Source organism: Hyperolius riggenbachi, chromosome 5 (genome assembly GCF_040937935.1).
Source record: "Hyperolius riggenbachi isolate aHypRig1 chromosome 5, aHypRig1.pri, whole genome shotgun sequence".
NCBI classification, from domain to species: domain Eukaryota; kingdom Metazoa; phylum Chordata; class Amphibia; order Anura; family Hyperoliidae; genus Hyperolius; species Hyperolius riggenbachi.
The window spans coordinates 444380105-444402362 of record NC_090650.1 but is presented as its reverse complement, the minus strand read 5'-3'; the positions used below and the strand labels follow the sequence as shown (position 1 = coordinate 444402362).

General features: G+C 47.7%; 1 protein-coding gene across 3 annotated transcripts; it reads left to right on the top strand.

Moving 5' to 3' along the window:
- Positions 1-662: 662 nt before the first annotated feature.
- Positions 663-19865, top strand: THEM6 (thioesterase superfamily member 6). 3 transcript variants are annotated; one of them, XM_068238138.1, is made up of 4 exons: positions 769-808; positions 2843-2950; positions 12419-12965; positions 19534-19865. In XM_068238138.1, the coding sequence occupies exons 3-4, from the start codon at positions 12459-12461 to the stop codon at positions 19636-19638; spliced, it is 612 nt and encodes a 203-aa protein (XP_068094239.1). In that variant the 5' UTR covers positions 769-808; positions 2843-2950; positions 12419-12458; the 3' UTR covers positions 19639-19865. The 3 variants fall into 3 exon arrangements, with proteins under 3 accessions (XP_068094237.1, XP_068094239.1, XP_068094240.1); XM_068238136.1 differs by lacking the exon at positions 2843-2950 and having other exon boundaries at positions 663-808; XM_068238139.1 differs by lacking the exons at positions 769-808; positions 2843-2950 and adding an exon at positions 9531-9635.
- The last annotated feature ends 2393 nt before the right edge of the window (positions 19866-22258 follow it).

Here is a 22258-nt window from a genome sequence, read left to right as displayed (position 1 = left end):
AGTTCTCCCCATCCAGTGGCTGCAGTTACAGGCCAGTCTGGCAGTTATATCTCAGTCAGTTCCCCCCATTCAGTGATACAGTTACAGGCCAGTCAGGCAGTTAGTCTGGCAGTGATATCACAGTCAGTTCCCTCATCCAGTGGCTGCAGTTACAGGCCAGTCTGGCAGTTATATCTCAGTCAGTTCCCCCCATTCAGTGATACAGTTACAGGCCAGTCAGGCAGTTAGTCTGGCAGTGATATCACAGTCAGTTCCCTCATCCAGTGGCTGCAGTTACAGGCCAGTCTGGCAGTTATATCTCAGTCAGTTCCCCCCATTCAGTGATACAGTTACAGGCCAGTCAGGCAGTTAGTCTGGCAGTGATATCACAGTCAGTTCCCCCATCCAGTGGCTGCAGTTACAGGCCAGTCTGGCAGTTATATCTCAGTCAGTTCCCCCCATTCAGTGATACAGTTACAGGCCAGTCAGGCAGTTAGTCTGGCAGTTATATCTCAGTCAGTTCCCCCCACTCACTGGCTGCAGTTGGCTCTCCCCTCTGAGTTGCAGGCGTTGGAAGATACCATCTCTCCGGTGAATGGGGGGTGGCTGCTGCAGATTTCCGCCTCCCGGGGCCGCCTTGCACGCTGCCGGGGTTACAGGATCCCGGGTATCGGGGATATAATACACGGTGCACCCCTCGGGCCGGGCACAGCTGTGTGATGGGCGGGCTGTGTCCCCCACACTGAGTGCTGCGCTCCCCCCGGCCGGCTCCGCACATGGTACAGTCCGGGGTGAGAGTCAGTCCCTCTGCAGGAAGAGGAGAGCGCAGGTCTGTGTCTGTCATTCCTGGGGGGGCTCTGCCTGTGTGTGTCCCCCATAACTGCTGCTGGGGGGCTCTGTGTGTGTATCACTCTATGTGCTGCTGCTGGGGGGAGGGGCATAGCTACTGTACACTGCTGGGGGGGGGGCTCTGCCTGTAACCCCCCTATCTTTATCTGTACTAGGGGGCGTGGCGTAGCTCCTGTATTCACTGCTGGGGGGCTGCTGACACCCCAATATCTGCTGCTGCTGGGGGGCGGGGCATAGCTCCTGTACACACTGCTGGGGGGCTGCTGACACCCCAATATCTGCTGCTGGGGGGCTCTGTGTGTATATCACTCTATGTGCTGCTGCTGGGGGGAGGGGCATAGCTACTGTACACTGCTGGGGGGGCTCTGCCTGTAACCCCCCTATCTCTATCTGTACTAGGGGGCGGGGCATAGCTCCTGTACACACTGCTGGGGGGCTGCTGACACCCCAATATCTGCTGCTGGGGGGCGGGGCATAGCTCCTGTACCCACTGCTGGGGGGCTGCTGACACCCCAATATCTGCTGCTGGAGAGGGGAGACTCCTCTTACCTGTAACCTGTACTGGGGGGCATAGCTCCTGTACACACTGCTGGGGGGCTCCAGGGGGAACCCCTCTTATCTGTTTCTGTAACGTGTGTCAAGCTGTAGGGGGCACAGGGGATGGTGACAGTAAGGGGGTGGGGGGTGTACTGGTAGTATGCTGTGGTGGATGGGGAGGTGGGTTGCATGCTGTATGGGGTCACGGAGGATGGTAACAGAAGGGGGGTGTACTGGTAGTAGGGGGAGGGAGTTGTATGGGGTCACAAGGGGCTGGTGATATTAGGGGGCCCAGGGAGGTGCTTGCATGCTAGATGGGGTCACAGCGGGGTCGATGTGTTGCTGTATTCTATACCACCTTGCATTGAATTACACTGTGCAGAGTTGTGTAAGCATGTTACAGGGCAGCAGTTGTCATAAGACTACAAATCCCAGCATGCCCTGTCAGCTCCCGGGCTGTGCTGGGATCTCTAGCTGCTGTAGAGGGTAAATGATGCCACTGTCTGGGATATGTTGCATGGAACCACAAGTCTCAGCATACCTTGTGCTTGGCTAGCTCCCCCCTGCTGGATTTGGCTGGTGATAGATCTGTGCTGCTGAGCAGGGTACCCGGTAAGAGGCAGAGATCTGTCTGTAGCTGCTCAGCCAGTCTTGTCCTGGGATGGAGTACGGCTTGTCATGCATTGCAGGGGTTGGGGGGGTGCAGGGGGTCCTTGCTGGGGGGTGATAACAGACAGGTGTGCTGAGTCAATCAGTCGCATATCTGTATTCCCAGCATGTCACCAGGCTCCTGTCATTGCGAGGGACCATGGCAGCCAATCTCTAACCTGTAATATGTAAAGTGGAACCAGAATTGAGGTTATTATGAAGCCAGTAGCCTGGCAGCCCTGCTAATCCTATGTCTCCAAGACTTTTAGCCATATCCCCTGAACAAGCATGCAGCATATCAGGTGCTCTGACTGAAGTGTGACTGGATTAGTTGCATGCTTGTTTCAGGTGTGTGATTCAGACACTACTGCAGCCAGAGAGATCAGCAGGACTGACAAGCAACTGGTATTGTTTAAAGTGGACCCAAATTAAAAATACAAGATTTCAGAAATAAAATCTATTTTCTAAATTATATTAATAAATAGCAGCCTTTTTTCATCTGCATGATGACAAATATAAAATATTTTACATTTATTGGAGGAACCCCTCCCTTCCTTTCATATTGCCGGGACAGAATCCAGCAAACTGGTGGAGTAGGAGGTGTCCAGCAAAGGAGGAATTGCTAATGGCTGCCACCTGTATAACCCTAGTTATGGAAAGAGAAGGGTGAAAAGCATGCACTGAAATGCTCATAGGCTTGAAGGAGTGTTTATTTATCTTTGTATGTGTCAGAGTGCTGCAACTAAATATTTTGAATTAAAAAAAGGTTTGGTTTGGGTCCGCTTTAACAGGAAATAAACATGCAGCCTCCATATCCCTCTCATTTCAGGTGTCCTTTAAATCCATGTTGCATGCAAATTTAATTTCAATGGTGTTCAGCTTAGAATTTGCCCAATCAGAATTTTCAGGATGTGCATTTGATTTGTCAAGTTTCAAGGTAATCTACAATAAATTTGCATACTAATAGTAATTCTTGCAATCTGATTGACCCTGTCTAGTGAGCAGTAAAACAAGTGACAGAAGCCAGAACCTGCTTCTTTATAATTAAGTTTAAAGGTTCCCAGTTATGCTGCAATCTTTATTGTACAATCTTACCAGTTCTTTGTAGTAGAAGACACTTAAAATGAATGGGAACTGCTTTAAAAAAAGAGAACCTGTAACAAAAAAAAAGTTCCCCTGGGGGTAATCACCTCGGGAGTGGGAAGCCTCAGGGTCCCAATGAGGCTTCCCCCTCCCCTGTAGCTGCAGGCAGTCCAGCACTGGCTCCCCCGAAGTGTCCCAGAATCATCCCTTGGTAAGCGCTGATTTATTTACCTTTCCTGGCTCCAGCGGGGGCGGAAATAGCTGATCTCTGTCGGGTCTGCTCTACTGCGCAGAGGACTTGCAGGAGACTTACGCCTGTGCAGTAGACCAGCCCGACAGCGATCGGCTATTTCCACCTATCTCTGAACAGAGAGCCGATACTGCGCCTGCGCTGGAGCCTGGGAGGCATATACTTACATCACCGCCGTTCCGGGAGGATTTTCGCTGCCACTGTGGGACCGAGGAGGACTAGGGAAGCCTCAATAGGATCCGGAGGCTTCCCCCACCCGAGGTGAGCACCCCCCAGGGGAGGTTTTTTCGTTACAGGTTTTATTTAAAAAAAAAAAAAAAAATAAGCCAGATACTTACCTAAGGAGAGGGAAGATGCCCTCCCAGTGCCCTCGTTGCAGCAGCAGCTCCCCCATTAGAAGCCCCCGCTGTGGGGGATTTCGGAAGTCTTCAGGAGCCGAGTTCTCCCATAGCTGTGGCGCTCCACACTGCGCACGTGCGAGTGCCCTCTCTACACACGTGCGCAATATGGAGCCGTCTGTCTCCAGGAGGACTCGCTTCCTGAAGACTTCCGAACTACCCCGTGACGGGGGCTTCTAACGGGAGCTGCTGCAGCAACGAGGGAACCAGGAGAGGAGAGAGAAGGTTCTATAGGACCTAGAGCCCTCCCTCTCCTTAGGTAAGTATCTTTTTTTTTTTTTTTTTTTTTTTTTTTGTTCCCAATGACTTTAAAATGGTTGGAGGTGCCTAATGCATAAAAGATAGGCGAATAAAGCTATATACAGACAGGTCATCTTACCTTTCATGAAGAATTTGCACCAGTCTATTGAAAAAAGGTATTTTATTTGAGCACATAAAATTGTCAACACAATTTGTGGGCGCTTGCCTGCTTCCTCAGATCAGTGGAAAAACAGGTGCCTTAAAGAAGAACTCCAGTGAAAATAATGTAATTAAAAAAGTGCTTCATTTTTACAATAATTATGTATAAATTATTTAGTCAAGGTTTGCCCATTGTAAAATCTTTTAAATCCCTGATTTACATTCTGACATTTATTACATGGTGATATTTTTACTGTTGGAAGGTGATGTAGCTGCTGCTGCTTGCTTTTCTGGCAGGTGGAAACAGCTGTAAACAGCTATTTCTCACAATGCAACAAGGTTCACAGACAGGAAACTGCCAGAAGTACCACGGTCCTCAGAGCTTCTTGTGGGAGGGGTTTCACCACAATATCATACAGCGCCCCCTGATGGTCTGTTTGTGAAAAGGTATAGATTTCTCATGTAAAAGGGGGTATCAGCTACTGATTGGGATAAAGTTCAATTCTTGGTCGGAGTTCCTCTTTAACTGCTATAGCTGTGTAGCAAGCATGAGCGTCTCCTAGCCCTATCTCTCTGTTGATAAGATCAACAGCTTATTAGCCTATCTTTATGCATCTGCCTCCTCCACCCCTGCTTTAGTGTCTTGTCATAGCTCTCTAGAGGTGGTTGTGTTTTTTTTTAGTTTATCCTAAAGAACATTTCTGCAACAGATCACTTCCTGTTCATTTCCTGCCTGCTCTGACGGTGGTTGTGAGGATTTGTGAGTATATACATGCTTAGCATCTTACACGATTCTGCCCCATTGGGCTCCTGGTCGCATTTTGTCTTTCAGAGGATCCCGGGGTTGTTACAATCACAGGAAGCATCCACATTAGCTGTGTAGTAGAGGGGCAAACTGAGTGAATGTACATTGAATGGATGCTCTACGTAGGTCCTCATCAAGATTGTACAATCAAGATTGTATCATTAGTGGGCAGCTTAATAGTCCCACAATTCTACTTTGGCAGCTTACTATAAAAGGTTCCCATTAATGGCACAATGTTTACTGAACGATCAGATTTTGGATCAGATTGTTTAGATCGTTTGCATTAAAACAGAGAAGCTGATGTTCTCTGAATGTTCGCTTTATCCATCATTTCATTAAACTGCTGCTATTCTTACACTGTTAATGGCAGAGGCCTCAGACTTGCTACAGTCGGTCATTGGGTGATTGGGGTCCAAATTCACTAAAGGGGCGGGGCCACAAACAGCCAATCAGATTTCCTTGGTGGATAAACTGCTTCCATTCACACATTTTTGATGCCAGGAACCTGAAAGCTCACAAACTTGGTCACTGAGTGACTGTGTGTCAAGGTTGCAAAAAGTGGGCGGAGCCAAAAACAACTTTTACTGGGGAAATATAAACTGCAGCCATTCCTACACAGCTAATGGCAGGGAGCTCAAACTTTGCCCAGTTGGTCACTGAGTGACTGGAATTAATAAGGAAAGTGGGTGGAGCCTACAACAGCCAATCAAAATTATCCTGTTGATTATCAAGGGGAATATTTACATTGCTACCATTCTTACATTGTTATGTGTAATGGCAGAGGCCTCAAACCTGATACAGTCAGTCATTGACCGGGGTCCAAATTCACTAAAGAGAGCGGAGCCACAAACAGCCAATCACATTTGTTTAATTTCAATGGGAATATACCAATTATTGATACCAACGACCCCAAAGCTCATAAACTTGGTAACTGAGTGACTGTGTGTCAAGGCTAGAAAAAGTGGGCGGTGCCAACAACTAAATTTTTTACATGGGGAAATATAAACTGCAGCCATTAAGTATTCTTCATACTGTTAATGGCAGGGTTCCCAAACTTGACACAGTTGGATACTGGGGGACTGGGATTAAAAGTTAGAAAGTGGGTGGAGCCTACAACAGCCAAAAAATCAACCTGTTGATTTTTCAAGGGTAATATTTACATTGCTACCACTCTTACACTGTTAATGCCAGAGGCCTTAAACCTGATACAGTCATTCATTGGGAGACTGGGGTTTAAATTCTGAAAAGGGGGTGGGCTACAAACAGCCAATCAGATGTGTTTAATTTCAATGGAAAAATGCAACTTATTGATGCCAAGGACTCCAAAGCTCATAAACTTGGTCATTGAGTGACTGTATGTCAAGGTTAGAAATAGTGGGCGGAGCCAACAACTAATTTTTTTACATGGGAAAATATAAACTGCAGCCATTCTTACACTGTTAATGGCAGGGTTCTCAAACTTTGCACAGCTGGTTACTGGGTGACTAGGGTTAATATTCAGAAAAGTAGGTGGAGCCTACAACAGCCAGTCAAAATGTACCTATTTATTTTCAAGGGGAATATTGAAACTGCTGCCATTCTTATACTGTTAATGGCAGAGGCCTCAGACTTGCTACAGTCGGTCAATTGAGTGATTGGGGTTCAAATTCCCTAAAGGGGCGGAGCCACAAACAGCCAATCAGATTTCCTTGCTGGATAAACTGCTTCCATTCACACAATTTTGATGCCAGGAACCAGAAAGCTCACAAACCTGGTCATTGAATGTCAAAGTTACAAAAACTGGGGGGAGTCAAAAACAGCTTTTACTGGGAAAATATAAACTGCAGCCATTCTTACACTGTTAATGGCAGGGTTTTCAAACTTTGCACAGTTTGTTACTGGGTGACTGGGATTAATATTCAGAAAAGAGGGAGGGGCCTAAAAAAGCCAATCAATATTCACCTGTTGATTTTCAAGGGGAATATTTAATTACTACCATTCTTGCACTGTTAATGGCACAAGCCCCTGGTACAGTTGGTCATTGGGTCACTGGGGTTCAAAATCAGAAAAGGGGCGGAGCCACAAACAGCCAATCAGATTTGTTTCATTACACAGGGAAAATACAAATTATTGATGCCAAGGACCCCAAAACTCACAAACTTGGTCATTGAGTGACTGTGTGTCAAGGTTGCAAAAAGTGGGCGGAGCCAAAAACAAATGTCACTGGGAAAGTGTAAACTGCAGCCATTCTTACACTGCTAATGGCAGGATTCTCAAACTTTGCCCAGATGGTCACTGGGTGACTGAGATTAATATTCAGGGAAGTGGGTGGAGCCTACAACAGCCAATCAAAATTCACCTGTTGATTTTCAAGGGGAATATTAAAATTGCTGCCATTTTTACACTGGTAATAGCAGATGCCTCAAACTTGGTACAGTTGGTCATTGGGTGACTGGGGTTCAAATGCTGGAGAGGGGCGGAGCCACAAACAGCCTATCTGATTTGTTTAATTTCTATGGGAGTATACAAATTATTGATGCCAAAGCTCAGCAACGTGGTCAGTGAGTAATTGTTAGGGTTAGAAAAAGTGGGCAGAGCCAACACCAGCCAAATACATACCCGGGCAACCCCGGGTCATCAGCTAGTTTTATAATAATTATGGGTGGCACTGTATGTATCGTGTAGTGTATGTATCGTAGTCTAGGGCCAATTTAGGGAGAAGGAAATTAACTTATCTGTATGTTTTTGGGCTATGGGAGGAAACTAGAGTGCCCGGAGCAAACCCACCCAGACACGTGGAGACCATACAAACTCCATGCAGATAGTGCCTGGGCTGGGATTCAAACAGGGGACCCAGAACTTTTCTTTTCCATTCAAAACTGATTGTTTGTGATAAATGATACTGTTAGTGTACACTTTAAGGTGCCCATTAATGATACAATATTGATTATAGAAACGTATTTACCACATTTTTGCAGTAGAGGGTTAATCTGTGTAAATATCCCTTGCATGGCTACAGTTCTCAGCTTCCCTGCGTAGCTTGACTTATGCTGGGAATTGTAGTTCCTCTGCCCTCTATAGAGATACTGTCATTCATCTCAGAGCCCCCCAGTGCTCTGATCCTGCTCTCCTGAGGAATGGATGAACTACAGATCTCAGCATGCTTTGGTATGGGGACCTGTACCGTACATGGAGGCTGGAGGAGCAGAGGTTGCATGCTGGTGTGATGAGGACAGGCTGGGGACAAATTCCATTCTGTATTGTATGACACTGCAGATCAAAGGGCAACAGCCTAGCCTGCTGTACTGATGGCTGAACTACAAGTCCCAGCATGCTTCACTACTATGGTGTTTGTGGACCTGCTGGTGGAACTACAACTCCCAGTATGCTCCGCTAGTGTGGTGTTTGTGGACCTGCTGGTGGGGCTACAAGTCCCAGCATGGTCCGCTAGTGTGGTGTTTGTGGACCTGCTTGTGGAACTACAACTCCCAGTATGCTCCGCTAGTGTGGTGTTTGTGGACCTGCTGGTGGGGCTACAAGTCCCAGCATGGTCCGCTAGTGTGGTATTTGTGGACCTGCTTGTGGAACTACAACTCCCAGTATGCTCCGCTAGTGTGGTGTTTGTGGACCTGCTGGTGGGGCTACAAGTCCCAGCATGGTCCGCTAGTGTGGTGTTTGTGGACCTGCTTGTGGAACTACAACTCCCAGTATGCTCCGCTGGTGTGGTGTTTGTGGACCTGCTGGTGGGGCTACAAGTCCCAGCATGGTCCGCTAGTGTGGTGTTTGTGGACCTGCTTGTGGAACTACAACTCCCAGTATGCTCCGCTAGTGTGGTGTTTGTGGACCTGCTGGTGGGGCTACAAGTCCCAGCATGGTCCGCTAGTGTGGTGTTTGTGGACCTGCTTGTGGAACTACAACTCCCAGTATGCTCCGCTAGTGTGGTGTTTGTGGACCTGCTGGTGGGGCTACAAGTCCCAGCATGGTCCGCTAGTGTGGTGTTTGTGGACCTGCTTGTGGAACTACAACTCCCAGTATGCTCCGCTAGTGTTGTGTTTGTGGACCTGCTGGTGGGGCTACAAGTCCCAGCATGGTCCGCTAGTGTGGTGTTTGTGGACCTGCTTGTGGAACTACAAATCCCAGCATGCACCGGTAGAGTGGTGTTTGTAGAACTACAATTCCCAGCATGCTCTGATAGTGTGGCCATTATTTAACAGTAATCTACTGACAGTTGCATTACTTATAAGGTGGAGATCAGCTGATGACCAATTTGTTGGTCGCTAAATGGCAGGAGAAAGAAAACCTTGGGGGCCTCTTGTGCTTGCGCAGTACAATCTGGTTATAGTAAACTCTGATATAGTAAACCCCTGGATATAGTGAACTCGGTTCTCAGGTCCCAGCACATGCGCCTGTACAAATATACAATGTATGACCAATTCTGATATAGTAAACTACGTTTCCTGGTCCCTTGGAGTTTTCCAAGGGATTGTACTGCACTTCATTTTCTGCAGCAACGATTTTATATATCACACATGGTGAATCTGAAGTTTGTATTGTGGCTTATTATTAATATTATTATTATTATTATTATTATTACTTTCAGGATGCGTTTAGTGGTACATTGCGTGCAGTGCGATACCATACCGCAACCCGTTATACCGCAACGCCCTGCCGCGCTGTGAACGTGTAGGTGGAGCATAACAACAGTGCGGTAAGACTCATTACAAAGTGGCCATTACACCGCTCTGCAATGCACCGCTGTGAATGAGGCCTTAAAGTGTACCAGAGATGATGAATCTTAAAATATTTATACACACCTGGGGCTTCCCCCAGCCCCCCTGCGCACGGATCGCTCCTATGCCGCCGTCCTCAGCCTTCCCGCAGCTCCGGTACCGGGTCCTATAACATCAGCCAGTCTGAGCATGCGCCTGCCCTGCGCAGTACTATCCTCAGCCAGAGAGAGATGGAGAGAGCGCACTGTGTTTGTACAGACTGGCCACGGCTGGCTGAAGTTACAGAACCCAGTACTGGAGCAGGAGAAGACTGAGGACGGCGGCGTGGGAGCGATCCAGGGGCTGGGGGAAGCCCCAGGTGTGTATAAATCTTTTATTATTACTCAGCTCTGATACACTTTAAAGGACCACTGTAACGAGGTATATAGAAGCTGCCATATTTATTTCCTGTCAAACAATACTAGTTGCCTGGCAGCCCTGCTGATCTATTTGGCTGCAGTAGTGTGTGAATCACACTAGAAACAAGCGTGCAGCTAATCTTGTCAGATCTGACAATAATGTCAGAAGCACCTGATCTCCGTGCTTGTTCAGGGGTTATGGCTAAAAGTATTAGAGGCAGAGGGTCAGCAGGACAGCCAGGCAACTGGTTTTGCTTAAAAGTAAATAAATATGTCAGCCTCCATATCCCTCTCACTACACTTTAAACCAACACATTTGAGATTGCCTGTAATTGGGCCGGTCCTGCCATAGTACAGCGTATGGTCCTGTCCTTACACCTGTACCAGCTCTGCTGTGGCTGGCGGATGGGAAGGAGTCCCCTGTACTCTGCACTGCAGTTTATAGCGATTGCTGTGTAGTTACCACAGGAGATCCTCTGAGGGGTGAAGGTGTCATTATGCCCTCTGCTCACTGGGATAACGGGACAAAGGTTACTGACTGGCGTGCTTGTGCCAGGGGGTGAGGTGCCACAGCCGGTTATTCCAGGACGCCGCTGTCGCCTACAGAGGGGTGAGCTGTTCTGCTATACGGGGGGATATTTCTGGGATGCCAGTCTACCTACAGAGAGCCGCAAGGGAGAGAGACATATGGGGGCATTTATAATATATGGATGTGTTTTATTTTTTTTTAAATATCAGCTCTTTATAGATTGCCACATTTTGAATTGTGTCAGTCAGTTTGAAGTACAACTGAAGTGAGAGGCTGCCATATGTATTTCCTGTTAAACAATACCAGTTGCCTGGCTGTCCTGCTTATGTGTTTGGCTGCAGTAGTGTCTGAATCACAGCACAAACAAGCATGCAGCTAATCCAGTCACACTTCAGTCAGAGCACCTGATCTGCTGCATGCTTGTTCAGGGGCTATGGCTAAATGTATTTGAAGCAAAGGATCAGCAGGGCTGCCAGGCAACTGGTATTGCTCAAATGAAATACCTGTATATTCTGGCGTATAAGACGACCCCCCAACTATTCCAGCTAAAATATAGAGTTTGGGATATACTCACCGTATAAGACTACCCCCCCCCCCCTCTTCCAACGCACACCAAATTAAAAAAAAAAATATCATACTGGTGCTATGTATAAACAGATACTGGTGCTGTACTGTATGTGGTACCCAGTATATAACAGTATATATTCAATTAACTGCTTGGATTGGTCAACTCTCCCTGTCTCTAAGTGGATTGGTCAGCTATCTTTGTCTACCTGTTTATCAGAGCGGTATGGAAGAATAGATTGCGCTGTGCCCATAAACCACGCCTCTTTCACCTGTCTGGCCCCGCCCTTGTATCCTATTTACCTCCTTCTCTGACTACAGTCCTCAGCAGCGAGATCTGACAGGCGGTAACAGGAGAGGGCGTATCACCCGGCAACAATGACACCCGGCGTATAAGACGACCCCTGACTTTTCAGAAGATTTTGAAGTGTTAAAAAGTAGTCTTATACGCAGGAATATACAGTAAATATATCAGCCTCCATATTCCTCTGACAACAGTTGCCCTTTATCCAGCCCAATGTCATATGATCTCGCTGATCTCTTCCGAAGAGCAGCAGAAAACTTGTTGGCTCTATAGGGTAATGACCTCTTCTATAGAGCTGAGGTTGATGCAAGTAATGCCTCCTTGCTTTCAAACACACACACACACACACCTGATTCACTTCATAAAAGTATAGGGGTCGGCTTATACACGAGTCATGGGCAACACTGAGCACACTGAGTAATGTGTGCACTAATAGTGACATTCCCATTTGCAGCAATGTACCCAGTGGTAAGTGTGATACTTTGAGGAAAGGAAATGGCAAGAAAGCACAGGTGTGAAAGTCCTGGCCACAAGAATTAGATATCTATCTATATATATCTATCTATCGGAGCAGTGCTTTTCGACACTGCTAGATTTGGGCGCAGCCGGCGCCTCCATAGACTACAATAGGAATCAGTCTATAGCGGCGCTCAGTGAGTAACGTCGGCGCTGTCAGAAGACGGAGCCGAAGTTGCTTAAAAATCACAATAATTCGACCTCCAGCAATCGCTGGAAGTTGAATATTTCATTCCCCCACTATCCATGGCGGCCTGGAGGGGGAATAGTAATCAACACGGCCCGGACTTGTGCAGAAGCAGGATCAGCCATATACCGGCTGTATCCTGCGCCCAAGTCTATCGGTGCCTATTTCAAGTGTATGTATGTATGTATGTATGTATGTGTATCTATCTATCTATCCATCCAGTGTTATCTAGTATTGATGGTTCTGTCCCTTGTCTCCTGCAGGTCTTTCTTGCTGTGGTACCAGAGCTCCCACGTGGCAGCCATGTGGATCGTGTTGTCTGTCCTGGGCTTGTCCACCGCCTTGTTCTCGCTGCTGGATGTCTGGTACTTTCTCCGAGCGTCCCTGGCGGTCTTGTGGGCCCGCCTCCAGCCCGTGGTGAAGGACCTGCTAAAGGAGCACACATTCTCGGGCCTAGTGATGCCACACGACCTGGATTTCCTGCTCCACATGAACAACTCCCGCTACCTCAGAGAGGCGGACTTTGCCAGACTGAGTTACTTCACCCGCAGCGGCCTCTTTGGCGCCATTCACTCGCTGGGGGCCGGCATGGTGATGGCGGCCTGCACCGTGCGCTACCGACGATCGCTGAAGCTCTTTGAGGCCTTTGAGATCCGCACGCGATTGTTGTGCTGGGACGACAAGGCCTTCTATGTGGAGCAGCGCTTTGTGGCCCCCAAGGACGGCTTTGTCTGCGCTGTGCTTCTTAGCCGGCAACACATCCTGGGGAACTCACCTGACAAGGTGGTACAGAGCATGTGCAAGAGGAAGGTAAGGGGGCCATGGTCATATCGGTGTGTAAGGGTGCATACACATACAATTTTCATTGGCCATTGATTGACTAATTTTACCATTGCCGTGTAGCATGAGGGCCAATACATTTTGAATACAGATTGTGTAGTTAAGTTCTCATACGACGTGGAAGCGCTAAAACTGGCCAATCAGAATTAAATGTGTAACGTGTGTTTTTATTTTTTTTTTATTTTTTTAAGGTAATTTCCGCTGGTGGCCGGCAACCTGTCTGAAAACCGACAAGTTATTCGATATTTACTAGCAACTGCCTGAAAATAATATTGCCTCTGAACATGTCACTACATTTATATTTGCTGATGAATAATTGATGTGACCGGAACCAGCGGGAACTTGCCTGGAACAAGGGATTGGTTGAGAGAGCCATGTCTCACATGTGTACACTGGTCTGGCATTTCTGATCAATCAATCTTCCAGTGTTCTCCCCAGGCTCTTTTAGCCGGGTGCTCCACCCGGCTTATTATGGTGACCACCCGGCTGTCATCAGCTCACCTCCTCGACTGCCTCGCTGTACACAGAATTGCGCAGAGAAGCGCCGGCCCTGCATTCTCCCGCTGTGTCCCACCCGGCTACTTTTTCATGCCACCCGGCTGGAAAAAATGTATGGGGAGAACACTGTCTTCAATCAGGAAATTGATCAGAATGCTAGATTACTCAGAATGATGCCCGCAGGTCAGCTTGTGTGTGTATGAGCCCGTATAGCACACCTGATGTGAGAGTGATATGGAGGCTGTCATATTTATCACCTTTTAACCCCTTTCCCACCGCTGGTACATATCTATGCCCCTGAAAACTTCACTTCACAACCAGGAACGTAGATATGCGTACCTATGTATTCACCGTGCTGCAGCCGTTTGTGTCTGTCGCCATCCCGTCGGTCCGTGATTGGTGAATGGGAATAGCTCTTCCCATAGCCAATCGCAGTGCCTGTGATGAATGAATGCCAGTGGTAGCGAGACGCTGAGATTCATTCACAAAGTGAGACACATAACCTTTACTATGTACTGTGTGGCTCCATCTTGTGGTAAACATACACCCACATACACTACAGTATTATACAGGGCTGTGGAGTCGGTACAAAAATCATCTGACTCCAAGTCCTCAGTTTATGAAACCACCGACTCCGACTCCAGGTACCCAAAACTGCTCCGACTCCTCTGTCTAATTCTTACCAATTTGCACAGGGGGAGACCTGGCAGCGCTTTCAAACAAACTTGTGACGTAACCCCTCGGAGGACTTAACACTAGTCTAGCAATAAAAACATAATAATCCTCGTGCTGCTTATCAAATAAATGGTATACACATTTCATAGAACAGACAAAAAAGTAACAGCGCTCAAGGATGCACCTGAAATGTAAGCCAACAGAGGCAATGCAGAGCCCCTCTGGAACTAAATACATGCCTTGAATACAAAACAGATGCAAATTCTGTGCTAAAGGGAAGTCTATTAGGTCATAATTTGTGCACACATTATCACTGAAGCTAACACCCCCCTTTGCCTGTAGTGAGTACTAGTTGTGTAATGTAGTCCAGTTATTGGAGCTCTGCGCATCAATGCAGATAAATCGTTCAGGTATAAGTTTTGTTTGAAAGCGCTGTGCAAATTGTATGTAAGTATACTTGTGGCTAGCTGCATTCACTGCTTCACATCCACTTTAAAAATTTTAGATTAGAATTAGCACGATTTGCATCTGTTTTGTATTCAAGGCATGTGTTTAGTTCCGGAGGGGCTCTGCATTACCTCTGTAGGCTTACATTTCAGGTGCATCCTTGAGCGCTGTCACTTTTTTTGTCTGCTAATTCTTACCAAGGCTATGGATTTGGTACAAAAATCATCCGACTTCTCAGTTTATTGAAACCACCGACTCCGACTCCAGGTACCCAAAATTACTCTGACTCCCCACTCCGACTTCACAGTCCTGGTATTATATATAAAAATAAATAAATTTTTATTCGTTTTTAACCCCTTACACCCCTACCGCATAGTTACCAAAATAATATACTTGTTAAAAAAAAATAATTACAAAAAAAATACATAAATGGTTACCTTAGGGACTCTTTTTTTTAAATATGTATTTCATGAGGGTATATTACTGTTCTTTTAAAATAAAGGTTTGTAATTATTGATATAGTATAAAAAACACTAAACAGAAAAAAATACACCTATATTTCCAATTAAAATATTATCACAATACATTGTACTAAGGACACAATTTAAACTTTGTAATAACTGGTACAAATGGGCAAATAAAATGTGTGGGTTTTAGCTATCATAGCACATTTTATTTTAAAACTCTACTGGCTGAAAACTGAGAATACATTATTTTTTTTTTAACTATTATTATTCCCTTTAACCTCCCTGGCGTTCTATTAAGATCACCAAGGCGGCTGCGGGAGGGTTTTTTTTTTTTTTTTAATAAAGAAAAAACTATTACATGCAGCCAACTAAAAGTTGGCTGCATGAAAGCCCACTAGAGGGCGCTCCGTATGCGTAGTTCTGATCGCCTCCGGCGATCAGAAGTAACAAGGAAGGCCGCAATGAGCGACCTTCCTTGTTTCGCTTTCCTCGTCGCCATGGCGATGAGCGGAGTGACGTCATGGACGTCAGCCGACGTCCTGACGTCAGCCGCCTCTGATCCAGCCCTTAGCGCTGGCCGGAACTGTTTGTTCCGGCTGCGCTGGGCTCGGGCGGCTGGGGGGACCCTCATTCGCCGCTGCACGCGGCGCATCGCCGCGCTGCGGCGGCGATCAGGTAGCACACGCGGCTGGCAAAGTGCCGGCTGCATGTGCTCCTTTTTATTTGAATAAAATCGGCCCAGCGGGGCCTGAGAAATCCTCCTGCGCAGGTTACCCCGAGCTGAGCTCGGGATAACCGGCAAGGAGGTTAAAGTGCATTATAAAATAAAATATCGCAAAAGAGTGGCCATGTTCTGTGTCACATCACATTACACACCGGCAAGCTTATCTGTATCTCCAGTCCTCAGCCTGTGAAAACTTCACTCCCCTCTCCTCCTCTCTCCTCTCCTCTGCCTCTGAAATCTCTGGCTAGTAACCTCCTCCTCCTCCTGCCCAGACTGAGCTCCCATAAGCCCTTGCTACTAAAGCTCAGAGTGCCAAGGCTCTCTGGAGAAGCTGTGGGCGAGGCTTGTTTAGTTTATAGGGAATTAGAGTATTAAAACAAAAACAAAAAAGTATTTGGCTTGAGGAATGCCCTATAAACTATATGAAAGGGACACATTTATGCAATGAGTAAAAGTTCATCTCGGATCCTCTTTAAGAGGAAAAAACCTGTGGTTGGGAAGTGATTAAACAATGCATATTGCCTGGCAAACTGCTGATGCCTCTAATACTTTTAGCCAAAAGACCAGCTGTTTCTGACACCACTGCAGCCAAAGCAATCAGCAGGACAGCCAGGTAACTGGTATTGTGTAAAAGGAAATAAATACGGCAGCCTCCATGTCCCCCTCACTTCAGGTTCCTTTTGAGGCACTGGAGAGGGTAATAGACAGGGGCGTGGCTAGGATCCGAAGTGATCCGGGGCACTTTTGGGTACTCCAGTCGGAAAATGGGCATGGCCATGGACCAGAATGTGGTCAAGGGTGGAGCCAAATTTACATGAAATTAACAGCGGTCTAAGTAGGCCTGCCCCAGCAACATGTTGGATGAAGCCCCCTCTCCATTTAATAACCCCCCCCCCCCCCAAAAAAAAAAATGCAGCATATCTCATAAATAAGCAGAGTTACCTGGCTTCTGTGCTGGCTGTTCTGGCTTTATGCTGGGTGGGCTGGCCTGCCACTAGTTTGTCTGGCAGCCCCCCCCTGATCTTTTAATGGATTTTCTCCCATGCTCCCATTGGGGCCTCCCACCACAACTCCAGGCATGCCCCCATAAAAGAACCACAGCACCCAGTATGCCCCCATAGAAGAACCATAGCACCCTGCATGCCCCCATAAAAGAACCACAGCACCCAGTATGCCCCCATAGAAGAACCACAGCACCCAGTATGCCCCCATAAAAACACCACAGCACCCAGTATGCCTACAGAGAGGCACCACAGCAACCAGCATACCCGCCATTAAAGCACCACAGCTGACTCTGCCCGGGAGACTTCCATGGCACCCCAGAATAGATCCGGGGCACGTGCCACTGATCTTTGGGGCTCGCAACGTCCCTGTTAATAGATATTATATCGGTACTTTGTTATGACTGCTCTGCAGAGTTGTGCTGTGTGATCTCAGTACATGTCTCTGTGTGTGTGTGTGTCCGCAGGTTGGGATCTCGGTACATGTCTGTGTGTTGTGTCCGCAGGTTGATGGGATCTCTGTACATGTCGGTGTGTTGTGTCCGCAGGTTGATCGGATCTCAGTACATTTCTGTGTGTTGTGTCCGCAGGTTGGGATCTCAGTACATGTCGGTGTGTTGTGTCCGCAGGTTGATCGGATCTCAGTACATTTCTGTGTGTTGTGTCCGCAGGTTGGGATCTCAGTACATGTCGGTGTGTTGTGTCCGCAGGTTGGGATCTCAGTACATGTCGGTGTGTTGTGTCCGCAGGTTGGGATCTCGGTACATGTCTGTGTGTTGTGTCCGCAGGTTGGGATCTCGGTACATTTCTGTGTGTTGTGTCTGCAGGTTGATGGGATCTCGGTACATGTCGGTGTGTTGTGTCCGCAGGTTGATGGGATCTCGGTACATGTCAGTGTGTTGTGTCCGCAGGGTGATGGGATCTCAGTACATGTCGGTGTGTTGTGTCCGCAGGTTGGGATCTCAGTACATGTCTGTGTGTTTGTGTCCGCGGGTTGATGTGATCTCAGTACATTTCTGTGTGTTGTGTCCGCAGGTTGGGATCTCAGTACATGTCGGTGTGTTGTGTCCGCAGGTTGATGGGATCTCTGTACATGTCTGTGTGTTGTGTCCGCAGGTTGATGGGATCTCGGTACATGTCAGTGTGTTGTGTCCGCAGGGTGATGGGATCTCGGTACATGTCGGTGTGTTGTGTCCGCAGGTTGATCGGATCTCAGTACATTTCTGTGTGTTGTGTCCGTAGGTTGGGATCTCAGTACATGTCAGTGTGTTGTGTCCGCAGGGTGATGGGATCTCGGTACATGTCAGTGTGTTGTGTCCGCAGGTTAATGGGATCTCGGTACATGTCAGTGTGTTGTGTCCGCAGGGTGATGGGATCTCAGTACATGTCGGTGTGTTGTGTCCGCAGGTTGGGATCTCAGTACATGTCTGTGTGTTTGTGTCCGCGGGTTGATGTGATCTCAGTACATTTCTGTGTGTTGTGTCCGCAGGTTGATGGGATCTCGGTACATGTCAGTGTGTTGTGTCCGCAGGTTGATGGGATCTCGGTACATGTCAGTGTGTTGTGTCCACAGGGTGATGGGATCTCAGTACATGTCAGTGTGTTGTGTCCACAGGGTGATGGGATCTCAGTACATGTCAGTGTGTTGGGTCCGCAGGTTGATGGGATCTCAGTACATGTCAGTGTGTTGGGTCCGCAGGTTGATGGGATCTCTGTACATGTCTGTGTGTGTGTGTCCGCAGGTTGATGGGATCTCAGTACATTTCTGCGTGTTGTGTCTGCAGGTTGATGGGATCTCAGTACATATCTGTGTGTGTGTGTCCGCAGGTTGATGGGATCTCGGTACATGTCAGTGTGTGTGTGTCCGCAGGTTGATGGGATCTCAGTACATTTCTGCGTGTTGTGTCTGCAGGTTGATGGGATCTCAGTACATGTCAGTGTGTGTGTGTCCGCAGGTTGATGGGATCTCGGTACATGTCTGTGTGTTGTGTCCGCAGGTTGATGGGATCTCAGTACATGTCAGTGTGTTGTGTCCGCAGGTTGATGGGATCTCAGTACATGTCGGTGTGTTGTGTCCGCAGGTTGGGATCTCAGTACATGTCTGTGTGTTGTGTCCGCAGGTTGATGGGATCTCGGTACATGTCAGTGTGTTGTGTCCGCAGGTTGATGTGATCTCAGTACATGTCTGTGTGTTGTGTCCGCAGGTTGATGGGATCTCAGTACATGTCAGTGTGTTGTGTCCGCAGGTTGGGATCTCAGTACATGTCTGTGTGTTGTGTCCGCAGGTTGATGGGTTCTCAGTACATTTCTGTGTTTGTGTCCGCAGGTTGATGAGATCTCAGTACATGTCTGTGTGTTGTGTCCGCAGGTTGATGTGATCTCGGTACATGTCAGTGTGTGTGTGTCCGCAAGTTGATGGGATCTCAGTACATGTCTGTGTGTTGTGTCTGCAGGTTGATGGGATCTCGGTACATGTCTGTGTATGTGTGTGTGTGTGTGTGTGTGTCTGCAGGTTGATGGGATCTCGGTACATGTCTGTGTAGGTGTGTCTGCAGGTTGGGGTGTCTGTACATGTCTGTGTGTGTGTGTCTGCAGGTTGATGGGATCTCGGTACATGTCTGTGTGGGTGTGTCTGCAGGTTGGGGTGTCTGTACATGTCTGTGTGTGTGTGTGTGTGTGTGTCCGCAGATTGGGATCTCAGTACATTTCTGTGTTTGTGTCCGCAGGTGGAGTCCCCGGAGTTCCCGGATGAAGTCCTGCACTGGATCGACTACAACGACCACAACAGCCAGAAGCTGAGGGCCGAGAGCAGCATGGCGAAGGACCAGTAAGGGGGCTCCGGTGCCCCCTGTACCGCTTGCTGATCGTGCCGAGTCCAGTGCAGCTAGTTTAGGACTGTGACCCGGCCAGAGACATGTAGATCTCCTCTCCAGATCTGTAAGATGTGTGTCCCGTCCGGTGAGCCTCGGGTAGAGCGCTGTAGGCTTTGTACAGGGTGCTGTGTAATGCGGGGCAGCGCCCCCTGCTGTGATATCCAGACATGTATCTTAGTATCTTGTGTTGTGTATTCTATTTATTTAGCATTATTATTATTATAATATTCTGTTATTATGCATGCAAGCTACCTGAACACCGATGTGTATGGCCTACAAACCCCTCTGCCTGAGCCTTGTGGTCCCACTCTCTCCAGAGACACAGGGATATGGGGGACTGCTGTCCTCTGCTTAGAAATGGTGCTCAACTCACTGTCCTGCTGATCCTCAGCTGCTCATGTCTGAGGCTCTGACCCAGAATCAGTATGCAGATCAGGTGACGCAGGTCTGTCCTCACTGGCTGACTCGCTGTCCTGCTGATCCTCATGTGTGAGACTCTGACCCAGAAGCAGTATGCAGATCAGGTGACGCAGGTCTGTCCTCACTGGCTGACTCGCTGTCCTGCTGATCCTCATGTGTGAGACTCTGACCCAGAAGCAGTATGCAGATCAGGTGACGCAGGTCTGTCCTCACTGGCTGACTCGCTGTCCTGCTGATCCTCATGTGTGAGACTCTGACCCAGAATCAGTATGCAGATCAGGTGACGCAGGTCTGACCTCACTGGCTGCATTTGTGAGGTAAAAGATCACAATAAAGGTTCCTGGAGTGAAAGGGATGCGGAGGAAGCCATCTTCATTGCCTTATAAACAATGCCAGTTGCCTGGCTGTTGTGCTGATGCTCCGCCCTTAATACTATGTCACTGGCCCAGAATGAGCATGCAGATCACATGATCAGACTCTGGTGTGACTCCACTAGCTGCATGCTTGTTACGGCACCGTGACTTAACCACTAAAACCAAAAGCTCAGCGTGGCAGCCCTGCAACTGGCATGGTGTATAAGGGAATAATCATAACTGCCTCTGTATTACTCTCACTTCACGTTCCATTTTAAAAGTCAGGTACATTATTAAAAGGGAATAAACATGGCAGCCACAATGTTTCTATCATTAGATGTTTCTTTTACACCTGAAGTGAGAGGGATATGGAGGCTGCCACATGTATTTCATTTTAAACAATGCCAGTTGCCTGGCTGCCCTGCTGATCTCTCTGGCTGCAGTAGTGTCTGAATCACACACCTGAAACAAGCATGCAGCTAATAATCCAGTCAGATTTTAGTCAAACACCTGATCTGCTGCATGCTTGTTCAGGGGCTATGGCTAAAGGTATTAGGGGCAGAGGATCAGCATGGCTGCCAGGCAATCTGCATTGTTTAAAAGGAAATGTGTCCATATATCCTTCTCACTTCAGGTGTCCTTTAAAAGACTATGCTGGCAGAGCATGCTGGGTCTTGTAGTACTTTGGAAGTCAGAGGAGAACGTTGTCATGCCGTGAGTGGCTGCTACAGCTGAGAGGCGTCGTGAGATTTCAGCTTCCTGTTACCACAAACCGCCAAACGCTTCAGCAAGATGTTGTTTTTTCCTCCTTAGTATATTTGTAATAGAACGGTTGTGACGGGTAAACTTATTGTGCAATTTCCTGGCTGCAGTCTCTAATGACAAAGATAAATGCCTCATCATTGTGCCTGCAGCCTGGACATGGGGGTGATTGCTGATTTCTTACAAGCTCCCCCCCCCCCATCTAAGACAACCAAAGGGAGCTCCTATCCAGACTCACACTGTTTACACTGTCTTATGGTCTTCTAATTTTATTATAAGTTGTTATAAGCAGAGGTGGTGCTGCATTTAGTTCCAGTTTCTGGGTTTAATGGTTCATAATTTACTCCAAAGCTTGAGATCATCTTCAAGGAAGTGTAAAGGAGCAATCACACTTCTGGCGGGAGTGGACTCTCCTATCAGCTGCTGGACGCGTCATTTGTTGGGACCTCCCCAGCCTGTGATTGGTAGAGAATGCTGACGCTGTAGCCGGATGCTGGTTGGAGGGTGACTGTAGCAAGCTGTCAGTGGGAGGCTGCTGCTGGGGAGTGTCATTAGTCAGGACCTCCCCCAGCCTGTGATTGGTAGATTGTGCTGACACTGTAGCCGGATGCTGGTTGGAGGGTGACTTTAGCAAGCTGTCAGTGGGAGGCTGCTGCTGGGCGTGTCATTAGTCAGGACCTCCCCCATACTGTGATTGGTAGATTGTGCTGACACTGTAGCCGGATGCTGGTTGGTGGGTGACTTTAGCAAGCTGTCAGTGGGAGGTGGCTGCTGGTGACGTCCTTAAAGAGACACTGAAGCGAAAAAAAAATGATGATATTATGATTTGTATGTGTAGCACAGCTAAAGGTGCCCATACACTCGTCAGATTGGCAGCAGATAGATAAGAAATGCATCTGATGATCTATCTGATGCGTTTTTAGAACATTTTTTACCAGGATAGAATTCCAATAGATTTCAGTTTGAAATCTATTGAAATTCGATCTGATGGCATTTTTTTGCCATCAGATTTCCATTAAGGCCAATGCAAACTGATAAGCAAT